Here is a 12,064-nt window from a genome sequence, read left to right as displayed (position 1 = left end):
ACACTTTGGTTCCCTTAGTACCAGCTGAACATTTTTGATGGCTAGCAGGATAATTCCTCATGTCAAAAAAACTCAAATGTTCTCTGGTTTAGTGAACAGAATGAGGAGTTACGGTTCCCTAATGGCCCAATCCATTAGAGCAGTGGTCCCCAACCTTTAGTACAGTGGACCGGTCAACCCTTCGTAAATTTTCTGCGGACTGGGGGTGCGAGACCGATCCGAAAAAACATTTGTTATTCATTCTGCTGCATGTTGGCGCGCAAGACGTAACCGACAGCATCCGGTTGTTTAGGATTTTCAAAATAAAAGCTCCTCCAGACTCAATACATAGAACGGACATATTTAATTATTTCTTGCGCGGCCCGGTACCAATTGGTCCACTGCTGGTTGGGGACCACTGCATTAGAGTACCTTCTGGATGTGAGAAATGGAGATTCGTATTATGGGTGAACAGCCAACAGGTCTGCAACAACGATATGATCATGTAATGTTGGACTGAAAGTCATTATTTATAGCTAGTGCAAAACCAAACCCCCCTTTAAGTGGAAGGCGGCGGGGTTTTTTCCTAAACCTGTTGGTGTCCTACTCACTCAAGTCAAAAGGTTTGCTGTGAAGTGCAGCCCTGTTACTACATGACACAGCTTGATGAACTGGCTCTGGGGCATAACAATTACCATTTCCTGGGCAAAACATTTGGAAAGATACAGGAAAGAGGTACAAGATGGATACAAGCGGCCGAAATAGGTTTTCTCCTCAGGGTGTCTGGGCTCTCCCTTAGAGTGAGGTGTTCCGGGCACGTCCCAACAAGAGGAGGCCTCAGGAAATACCCAGAACACGCTGGAGGGACTATGTTTCTCAGCTGGCCTTGGGATTTTCCCGGAGGAGCTGGAACAAGTGGCTGGGGAGAGGGAAGTCTGGGCCTCCCTTCTGAAGCTGCTACCCCCACGACCCGACCCCGGATAAAGCAGAAGAAAATAGATGGATGGATGGAAAGAGATGAATTCCCAATCAATATAAAGTTCCATAGAACCATTAAAAAAAAAAACTAGCTCAAATCAGCTAAACAAATTCTACATGCTAGAAATTGTGAAGCAAAATTTACGTGTTCTGAGGTGATGCAATGTTGTTACTAATGTCTGGCACAAACCATGGACAAATTTGAGTCATGTTTGGTTCAATGAACGGGAAATAAGATGTACGTTCCAGATGATGCAATGATAGAAATTTATTTTTTACATGATGCCATGCCTTGTGCTAAGCTAACAGGCATCTAGAGATTATATTTTGTTAACTTTGTCGTTTTTCCTTTTGGATTCAATTCAGTTATTGCAAGAGTGACATGGAAAGAAAAGTTCTGTCTTGACTTGTTTGGTCGTAACTTTAAAATCTGTAGGATGTAAGAGAAAGATGTAAAACAATAAATGCTCTCCAGAACATCATCAGATATTTTTATTTGTATATCAGGACTTAAGAAAACAAAAAAGAAAAACAGCTTTTAAGTTTTGTTTTCGAGAAATGACGTGACCCGGCCACGCCCACTAAGTGTCAGAAGCTGGATCTGCTCCTCCGTTTCCTTGGAAGACGTGAACCCTGGAGGTATTCTATTATTGAAACTTACAAATTGCACATAAAATACTGTTAAAACTTGTGGAATCGATTGCCAAAGCGATACTCGGGTGAGTTACTACTTGACTGATTGATGTATTTCAGTTGCTTTAAAGTAATTACCGACTGTGTTACAAAGCACTATAATTTGCTACTAGATTCATGCGGGCATGACTCACCGGGTGTGCCAGAGTTGATTTTTTGTTTTCCTCCATCTCTGGGCAGATTATATTACAAACATCAAAATAATTTTTGATGTCCCACTCTATCAGTTTTGTTATTGTTGCTGTGCTTAGTGGTTCCTAGTCTGAATCTGTACAAGCCTACAATTTTTCAGAAAAGCTGTTTAAAGATGCAACTTATTTGTCACTGCTCTTATTCACCGATGACAGTGGCCCTAAAATACTATGCAAGGCAATGTTTCTAATTACTATGACTTTTATCAACTACATTCTAAATCATTATATAAAATTTGTGCAAGTATAAAATCCCCAAATCTAGTACAGTCGTAGTTAATTTCTTCTACACAATTTCAACCGATTTTCCTTCCAGTGTTTGAATATGAAGTTTCTGACAAAGGGGGCTATAAAGAACTTTGTTGTTCTTTAACAGATTGTATAATGTCAACAAACTGCATCCTCACTTCACTGCCAGAGGAACATTTCCGCTGTTCGCTCTGTCTGGACCTCTTCACTGAACCCGTCACCACACCATGCGGTCATAACTTCTGCAGGACCTGCCTCAGCCAGCGATGGAGCGACGGCGATTGTCACCAGTGTCCAAAGTGTAACAAAAGATTCCCCGTGAAGCCAGAGTTCTCCACAAACGAAGTCATGGAGGAAATGTCGGTCCAACTAAAGAGACGGAAAACCGAGGCACTCGAAAGCGAAAACGCTCCGTGGCAGGTGAATTGCGACGTGTGCGCGGATTTGAGGTTCAAGGCGTCCAAGTCGTGCCTGGTGTGTCTGGCGTCGTACTGTGACGGACACCTGGAGCCTCACCGGAGGGTCCCCGCCCTGATGAGACACAAGCTGGTGGATCCGCTGGAGAACCTGGAGGAGAGGGTTTGTGAGAAGCACGCCAGGATCCTGGAGTTTTTCTGCCGGCGGGAACAAGCGTGTGTCTGTCTGCTGTGCTGCGAAGCAGAACACAGAGACCACGAGACGGTACCTGTTGAAGAGGAGGGGGCTCTGCAGAAAGTGAGGCTTGGTTAAATGGTGCACAGCTGTCCAAGTGTAAAAACAAAATATCTGACTTAACCACATCAGCTTTCTTGTGATTGCTCATTTTAGGAAACCATTGATTCCCACCAAACAAAGATCAAACTCATGATTGATGAAAGAATGGAAAAGATTGAAGAATTTCAAAAAACCTCAGAAATGAGCAAAGTGAGTTTCTGCAAACAAAAAAATCCCAAATTGCCCCACATCTATAGTAACAATAAATTTATTTTTAAATAGGTAAAAGCAGACAACATAGTTGAGGACGGTGATAAGCTGGTCAGTATTCTAATGGATGGAGTTCAAGAGATTCAAAGCAAACTGCAGTCAAACATTGAGAAAGAATTGAGAAAATCCAAGGAAAATGTCCAGGCGATGATTCAGGAGCTGAAAGAGGAGGTTGCAGCTCTGCAGATGAAACACTCTCAACTAGATGAACAAAAGGAGGACAACCTTAGACTTCTACAGGTTAGTCAGTCAACAAAGTCTTACATCTTAAAACTGACCGTTCTTAAGGAATGTTTTGTACAACATTGCACAGTAATGCAGTTGATAGCACTGTTACCTTGCTGCATGAAGGTCCTGGAACATAAATCTGGGCTGTGGGTTTTCAATATGGAGTTCACATGTTCTTCTTGTGCATGAAAGGGTTCTCACCAGGTATTTCCTCTCAAAATTTGCAAACATAACTGTTAGATTAGTTGGTCTCTCTAAGGTTTCCTTAATTGTGTGGTTGCTTGTCTCTGTGCTGCCCTGCAATGGGCTGTCAACATGTCCAGGGTGGACCCTGCCTCTTGCCCAAAGACCACTGGAGATGGAGACAGTCTTCTCCGTGACCCTATAGTATAACTGGATACAGACAGGTGATAGACTTCCTAAATCACTATTGAAAATTTAACGGAAAGCCGAAGCAGGCTTGTGGATCAAAGAGAACAGCAGGTCTTAAATTAGACATTCAATTCCAGACAACAATCCTTTTGGTTCAGTTCAGTTTACTTATTTATACACCAAATGTCATCTCAAGTCACTATAAGAACACAGGTTGAAATTATTTCCATTGATCCAGTTTAGTAAATCAATTTTCCATTACTAGAAAACACTCCTACAGCCAAACCCAATAAAAGAATGTGGCCCAGTCTAATCCTAAATATAATACAAAATAAATACTATATAGAAGGGTTTACTGACATTCTGTGAATTCTTTATGTACAAATCTGAAATATGCTCATAAGTTTTACCAAACCAGAAGTTTTTTTTCTTGTAGAGCCTTCCACAATCACTTAAGATGTCTTTCACTAACTATGGGCAACCAAAAAAGACAGCAAGAGATTCTTCTCCACAAATGTGAAAGATGAACTTGACATGTTTACTGGGCTTGAGAAAACATCACCACCAGCGTCAACAAAGTTATTCGTCTCAGCCTTAGCTCCATTTTATTGCTTCTTTCAATTACTCATGCCATGTGTACTTTGCTTGGACCTGTGAATCTTTTCAGACTTTGCAGACTCTGAACACCATGTCAAAAACCAAGGACTGGTCCGAGACCAAGGTTTACCCAGATCTGTTTGTTCACACAACGAGGACAGTCATGGAACATCTCGTCAGTGGTTTTCAATCAACACTAAAAACACTGACAAACATGGGTAAAATATATGCTGTGTACATTTGATTTATTCTTTTCATTAGAAATAAGTTATCATAAAACGGCATTTTGTTTTATCAATTTGTAGAATTGACCAAAATGAGAGAATACAAAGGTTAGAGCATTTTCTTGTTATATTTACTCTTCAATGTTATGTTTAAAGTGATGCTAATTATTTCATAATTAATGAAGTCTGTCTTTTTTTTTTTTTTTGTAGAATCAGTGACCTTCGATGAATCCACTGCTGGGGCTGGTCTTATAATAACGGATTCTGGGAAACGTCTTAAGTACTCAAAAACCGCAAGGTCACCAACACCGTCTTCCAAATCACAAAGGTTTGCTCTACCCATGGTGTTTGGAACGAATGGCTTCGTCTCTGGTCGGCACTACTGGGAGGTTCAGGTGGGCCTGAGAAACAACTGGGATGTCGGTGTCGCCCTGGAAACGGTTGATAGATCACAAGATACTGTGAACAAAGAGAGTGGATTCTATTTTCTAGGAAAGTCTGGTTTTGATTATGAAGTTAGGAATGCAGCCTGTAAAGTTCTCCATCTCAGTCCCAGGCCAACACACGTGGGGGTGTACTTAGACTACGACGCAGGTAGAGTGTCATTCTTTGACGTGACCCAAAAGTTGCATATTTATTCTTTTCTACAGGAGCATTTCACGGGCAAACTTTTCCCATATTTCTATCTGCACAGCGGCGCAAAGAGGTCTGAGCCTTTGCGTCTCCTTTCAGTCCCTGATCCAGGATACTACCTTCGTCTCATTCGCCGTCCTAACCAAGCTAAAAAACCAGCTGAATAGAATCGATTGTAGGGTCAAAGATCCTTGAAATCCAGATGTCCTACAGAATTAAATGACCACTGGTAAATACTGACAAAGATTTTTTACCTACAACCGTTCTCACTGTTTGGTTTCAGGGAAGACGTGTTAATGTAAAGAGTTGTATAGCTGGGGATTAGGTCATTTCGTATCAAACACGTTTGTAACTTCCTTGACAGTAAATATGTAATGAAACAAAATGTTTCACTTGGTGGAAATTTTAAAAAATTTACTGCCTGAGGAATGAAACTTGAGAACATTCAGAACCAGAACTTCAGCTCAATCTTCAAGGCCACATTCACTTCAAGCAAAAACCCTTGGCTGGATGTTAGCAAATGTAGCTAAAAATCTTATGTTTTTTTTCCTATCTGAAGCAAAAATCAATTTTGTACCAATGATCCTGCTATTTTGAATGTGCTTGCCAATTTACATTATAACAAAGAGTAAACTAGTTTTTTCTCTTTAATGTCTATAATTCAAGGCTACCCTTATAGCCTTTAATGTTTTGGGTTCTGGTCAGTTTTGTTTGTTTCATATCCAATTTCTTTTTTTTTTAGGTCTAGTACAGAATTGTTCAAGAAAGATTTCAGACAGACTTGCATTGATTCTTTATGGTGTGCCAGATTTGGCCCTGGGGCCTCGAGTTTGACACCTGTGTCGTAGAGGAAAGTAACCAGCCTGGTCTTTTACAGTAAAAACAATAAAATACAAGATGTTCCACACAGTGTATGTTAGATGTCATCTCCTCCGCAATCCCATCACATCAAAGTTGCTAAATGGTGACCAGAAATCAGTTGAAGAAAGAAAGCTGCAAAAATCCTCAACCACGAAGTGTATCATTTAATTTGCTCTGCAATTGAAAATAGCCTGATATTAGCAATTCATCATATTGTACATCATCAAATTTATAAAAAGACAACATTATATTTCTCATATTGTGCATTGTTCTCTGTCACACATTTTCCTTCCACCCAACTTTCTATTAAAACACTTGGATACAGCACCATGAAAACAGTAAGCTTCCTTTTTTTAACAATAAACATTTGTGGCTTACCTTGTCAATGAGTTTGTAGCATCATTTGTAACATAGCACTTCTGTATTAATCTATTTTTTGTACACAATATTCCAGTCTCCTTAAAACTGAATTTTGGGTACTCTGGCTTCTTCCCAGTCAGAAAATGTACATGGACAAAATCTGAAGCCGATCTAAATAAAATGCAGGTCTCATTACTACACCTGTTTCTCTCCTACTCGTTTTAATAGCAATGTCTGCTGGGAAATGAAGCAGACATGGCTTCATGCAGTCCAGCCTGATAACCTGGTTCTGGAAACGAAGAGACTTCAGCTCTTGGCTACAATAGGAAGGAGAATAATATCTACACCAAGGTAACTCAGAAGACTGTGTTGCTAAGAATGCTAACTAAAATAAAAAGAACAGAGCTTAAATTAGTCAAGCTAATGCTAAAAGCAGACGTTAGGCTAACTGATCGATCTGCATGTTTCCAGGCCTTATGCAGTTTATATTTAAGAGTTTTGGAAGAATTTGACTATTTTCCTTGTGGATGTAATCTATTTCTGGCATGTTTAGAATAAAATGTGGAATTTACTTGGATTTGCTTGTCAAAATTACGAAAGAGAATAACAACAAAAAAAAGCATATGCCAAAAATGCCCAGATAGCTTTTCTATTTTTCTAACTGAGAAATCGACAGCCTTAAGTTTCGTTTCAGTGAACTGATGTGACCAGACCACACCCACTGTGCACCAGAAGTTGGCTCTGCCACTCACTTTTTGGTAGATCTGCTTCCTTGGCAGAGATGAGCTCTAAAGTGTTTGTAGCTCCTTGTTTGCAGCTTTCATCTTGAGTCTGCCTACACCTCTGGATTTACCATCTACAGATGAACTAGGTAGCTGAGGTGAGTTGTTGCTCTCAATCAGTCATTTCATCTGCAGTGGCATTATTTCAGATGCCGATCATTATTTTAATGTGCTAACACATTCATGTGAAGGTGACTCACTGGGCGTGTCTGGCATGGCGCTGCAGTTTGCCGTTTGGTAAAGTGACAGCAAACAACCAACTATCTCTCTCTTGGATCTATTCTTCTAAATAAAACCCATTCTCAGCTTAAAACCCAACAAAATGTCCTAAAACATGCCGCAGGTTTCAGTCACAACTCCGGTAGTAACGACTACGCTTTGTTTCCTTGAGAAATTAATGACGATTTAGCAAATTAAACAGAAATATGTATTCATTAAATTTTTCTTCCAGACCTGTAATATTTATTTTTTCCTCATCAAAATGTTGGAAACAAACGTTTTTTGCTCACATTTCCACACATTCCAAATAAATCAATCCTCTGTGTCTTTTTACATGATGTATAGTAGATTCTCAAGTTGCCTTTTCATAAATGTGTATTTAACATTTGCAGCTCTAAATGAGTTTTATTTATCTGGACTGAAAGCAAAAACATCTGTTTGGTGTGTAAATGCTGCAGATCGTTGCTGTAGAAAACAGCCACACCAGAAAAAGAGGTAATATTAGTCAGGCCTGTTCTGGTATATTTAGAAAAGTGATTCAGAGCCACCAGTTGTACGGCTGACGAGCCTAAACCAAGACATAGGCTTTTTTCTCTACTCATTTTTGTCAAATTTTCCACAGTGCAACACATTACCATTATTCCACATCCTGTTTTAGGTTGCATCATTCACACCAGACCTGGTTTATCTGCTTTATTTAAACTTTAGTTTGTTTGTTTGTCTAGAAACTCTGGTTTATTTAGGGAGGTGCAGATATGTAATCAAACTCCGATGTGGACCAAAGAACCGCCTCCAGACCCAGATGTTGGTTCGGTTGAAGTGAACTGTGGTGCGGTTCAAATGCATATGGGAATGCCACGGGGATCAGAGACTGCTCCAAGAGCAGGAAGAGGACTATAGCGCAGGGAATTCTGGGTAAATAGGACCAAAACAAACGCACAAGTCTTCATAGCAGGAGAAATGGCTTGTTTTTTTTTACCAAAGACAAAACAGAAATCCTTTAACTACTAAAATCTGATGCCACTCTATTGTTTTTCACTTAAAGAAGGAAGTTTCACTTAGTGTCTTCATCAGAGGTTTTTGTGTTGTTTCCTTCAGTGGTTCTTGGTGCAGCGCCACCACAGGCGAGGAGCTGAACAAGTATACCAAAGGGTTTAGTTAGTTTGACATAGAGCAGCATGAAAGTGAACCATACCAGCTGAAAATTTAACACATGTTGCAATTTTATTATCAAATTGAACAAAGCCTACCGGACTATTGAGTTTGAAAACAGTATAGGAAAACCTGGTAGTGCAGGAAGTGTCATTAGTTTGCTGTATTCTACATCTTTTTTTTTTTTAGCTCCTTATACAGAGATGTCAGCATGCAGCATCCTCACTTCACTGCCAGAGGAACATTTCCGCTGTTCGCTCTGTCTGGACCTCTTCACTGAACCCGTCACCACACCATGCGGTCATAACTTCTGCAGAACCTGCCTCAGCCAGCGATGGAGCGACGGCGACTGTCACCAGTGTCCAAAGTGTAACAAAAGATTCCCCGTGAAGCCAGAGTTCTCCACAAACGAAGTCATGGAGGAAATGTCGGTCCAACTAAAGAGACGGAAAACCGAGGCACTCGAAAGCGAAAACGCTCCGTGGCAGGTGAAGTGCGACGTGTGCGCGGATTTGAGGTTCAAGGCGTCCAAGTCGTGCCTGGTGTGTCTGGCGTCGTACTGTGACGGACACCTGGAGCCTCACCGGAGGGTCCCCGCCCTGATGAGACACAAGCTGGTGGATCCGCTGGAGAACCTGGAGGGGAAGGTTTGTGAGAAGCACGCCAGGATCCTGGAGTTTTTCTGCCGGCGGGAACAAGCGTGTGTCTGTCTGCTGTGCTGCGAAGCAGAACACAGAGACCACGAGACGGTACCTGTTGAAGAGGAGGGGGCTCTGCAGAAAGTGAGACCTCACACTTGTTTGCACTTGCAGTGCTTTATCTGAAGTACTCCAAGATACTTCAGATAATTTTAACATCAAAGATAATTTGAGTACATTAACCACTGAATATTTAATAGATGAAGTATTACTGCCATACTGAGAAAAACATTTTTTAAAACACGAAAAATGATACGAGAATAAAATTGTTCAAGAGTAAAGTAGAAAAATTATGAGAATACAGTCGTAATAATAAAGGACAAATGCAAAATTAATGTAGGAATATTATAAAAATAGTTATACAGGGAGGTGCTGTGGTGGCGCAGGGGAAAAGCACGACCCACGTACTGAGGCCTTAGTCCTCGTGACAGAGGTCGCAGGTTCGATTCCTGGCCTGCCGATATTTGCCGCATGTCTTTCCTCTCTCTCATTTCTCTGTTTCCTGTCAAACTACTTTCAAATAAAGGCCACTAGAGCCAACAAAATCTTTAAAACAATAAAATTAAATAAAATAGTTATAAAGGAAAAACGGAAAAAGTTGACATATTACACGATTAAAGATGAAATAATACAAGAATAAAAATGAAATAATATGGGAAAAATGACTAAATATCAGAATAATGTCAAAATAATGAAAATAAAACAAAAAAAAAGTCAAAAATGAGAAAGAAGTCACAATATGAGAAAAAAGTCACAACTAAGAATAAAGTTGAGAAGAAATTCAAAATACGATAAAAAAGTCAAAATAACGAAAAACATAAAGTCATAGTATTCCATGAAAAAGGTCAATATATTAAAAATGAAGACACATTTCGATAATAAAGTCAAAGTAATGCAGCAATAAAGCCTTAGTGTTATGACTATTTTCATACTATTTCAACTATTCTCATACGAGTTTATTCTGGGAATATTTATTAGGACTTCTTGTAATTTTAGGACTTTATTCCCGTAATTAGAAAAGGTGGCAAAAAAGCAAAAAAGTCAAAAACTCAGTGAGGGAGTAAAAACATTCTCAGTGGTTTTACTGACAGCAATTAACCTTCTTTTAGGAAAACCTTGAATCCAAACGAGCAAAAATCAAACTTATGATCGACGAGAGAATGAAAAAGATAGAGGAATTTACCTTGTCATCAGAAATGAGAAACGTGAGTATCTTAATTATATTTATATTTACAGGACGGCTTAAAGTGACGCTACATTCAACGACGTTTGTGCATTTCGAATAGGTGAAAGCAGACAAACAAACTGAGGACGCTGAGAAGCTATTCAGTAACCTGATGGGCAGAGTGCAAGAGATTCGAAGCAAACTGCAGTCAAACATCGAGAAAAAATTGGAAAAATCCAAGGAAAAAGTCCAGTTGATGATTGAGGAGCTGGAAGAAGAGGTGGCAGCTCTGCAAAGGAAACACTTGCAACTAGAGGAACTGTTACAAAGCGAAGACCACTTTCAACTTCTACAGGTTAGTCAGTCAACTGAGCTTTAAGTCACGTTGAAACAGGAAACTGCTCACGTTCTTTAAGAAAGCTTCAAGGACATAAACTGAATCAGTCGTGTGTCAATATTTTCAATATGTAAAGGCCTACGTGTGCCTTTACAGGCTTTGTGACACGACACAAGAAAGGAGAAACATTTTCAAGTAAAGAAGTTTGACCGCTCAAACTTTTGCTTAAAAAACACATCAGTTTCACTGAAGTCTGGAAATTGTGCAGAAATGCCAAAAGTTCATTTCTGAACAGATTTATTAATATTAATCTGTTCAGACTTTGCAGACTCTGAACAGCATGTCTGAGATGAAGGACTGGTCCAAGACCAAGGTTTACCCAGACGTCTGCGTCCAAACAGTGAGGAGAGCCATGGATCACCTTATGACCAGTTTTCAGACCGAACTGAAAACGCTGACAACCATCGGTAATTATTCACAGATTCATAAATTTCTCTTGCTTAATGATTGGTTATGATTGACCCTGACAATAACAATGTCCTTGTTATTTTCCTTTTATAGAACTGACCAGAATCAGACAATACAAAGGTCAGTGTCTGAATTCTGCTGGTTTTATTTACTTCATCCCATCTTCGAAAGATACTAACCCTTCCTGAACTTTGACTCTCTCTTCTTTTCTTTTTTTTTAAGAATCTGTCATTTTTGATGACTCCACAGCCGGTCCCGGTCTTAGAGTGTTAGAGTACGGGGAACGTCTAAAGTTCTACAAAGAAGCCCGGTCACCATCTTATGAGTTCGAAAGGTTTGACTTACCCATGGCTTTTGGGAAGATTGGCTTCACCTCCGGTCGGCACTACTGGGAGGTCCAGGTGGGCCTGAGAAACAACTGGCATGTCGGTGTCGCCCTGGAAATGGTGGACAGATCAGACGATGTAATCGTGAAAAAAGAAAATGGGTTCTTTTCCGTGGGGAAGTCTGGCTTTGATTACTATGTTCACTGCTCACCACAGAGAGTTCTTCATCTCAGCACCCGGCCGAGGAACATGGGGATTTATCTGGACTACGAGGAAGGACGGGTGTCCTTCTACGACCTTGACGAGAGGTTCCACATTCACTCTTACGTGGGAGAAAGCTTCACAGGGAAGGTTTTCCCTTACTTCTACCTGCACAGCAAATCAAAGAAATCTGAGGCGTTAGTTACTAATCCCTACTTGTCCTCATTCAGTCTTTCACGATCCAGTTGAAAAGGCTACCGCATGGTGAGACTAGATCGCTGAAACCAAAATATCTCCATCATTCCTGCTGTTAAATTCACCTCCTAGCCCATTTTCTTTTTGTCCTACATTCATGTCCCTTCAGCTGTTGAATTGACTTTTCTGCGGC

The 12,064-nt window shown here is 40.2% G+C and overlaps 2 protein-coding genes across 2 annotated transcripts; both read left to right on the top strand.

Annotated features, from left to right (window-relative positions):
• Nucleotides 1-1,519: 1,519 nt before the first annotated feature.
• Nucleotides 1,520-5,274, top strand: LOC122820653 (E3 ubiquitin-protein ligase TRIM41-like). The gene is made up of 8 exons (XM_044098225.1): nt 1,520-1,676; nt 2,218-2,804; nt 2,898-2,993; nt 3,066-3,293; nt 4,321-4,468; nt 4,556-4,582; nt 4,685-5,068; nt 5,207-5,274. The coding sequence occupies exons 2-8, from the start codon at nt 2,226-2,228 to the stop codon at nt 5,272-5,274; spliced, it is 1,530 nt and encodes a 509-aa protein (XP_043954160.1). The 5' UTR covers nt 1,520-1,676; nt 2,218-2,225.
• Nucleotides 5,275-8,527: 3,253 nt separating this feature from the next.
• On the top strand, nt 8,528-11,925 carry LOC122820652 (E3 ubiquitin-protein ligase TRIM41-like). The gene is made up of 6 exons (XM_044098224.1): nt 8,528-9,263; nt 10,289-10,384; nt 10,466-10,699; nt 11,001-11,148; nt 11,243-11,269; nt 11,372-11,925. The coding sequence occupies exons 1-6, from the start codon at nt 8,685-8,687 to the stop codon at nt 11,923-11,925; spliced, it is 1,638 nt and encodes a 545-aa protein (XP_043954159.1). The 5' UTR covers nt 8,528-8,684.
• Nucleotides 11,926-12,064: the final 139 nt, after the last annotated feature.

Source organism: Gambusia affinis, linkage group LG18, assembly GCF_019740435.1.
Source record: "Gambusia affinis linkage group LG18, SWU_Gaff_1.0, whole genome shotgun sequence".
NCBI lineage: Eukaryota > Metazoa > Chordata > Actinopteri > Cyprinodontiformes > Poeciliidae > Gambusia > Gambusia affinis.
Note: the sequence above shows the minus strand (reverse complement) of the source record. Positions and strands in the feature narration are given on the sequence as shown.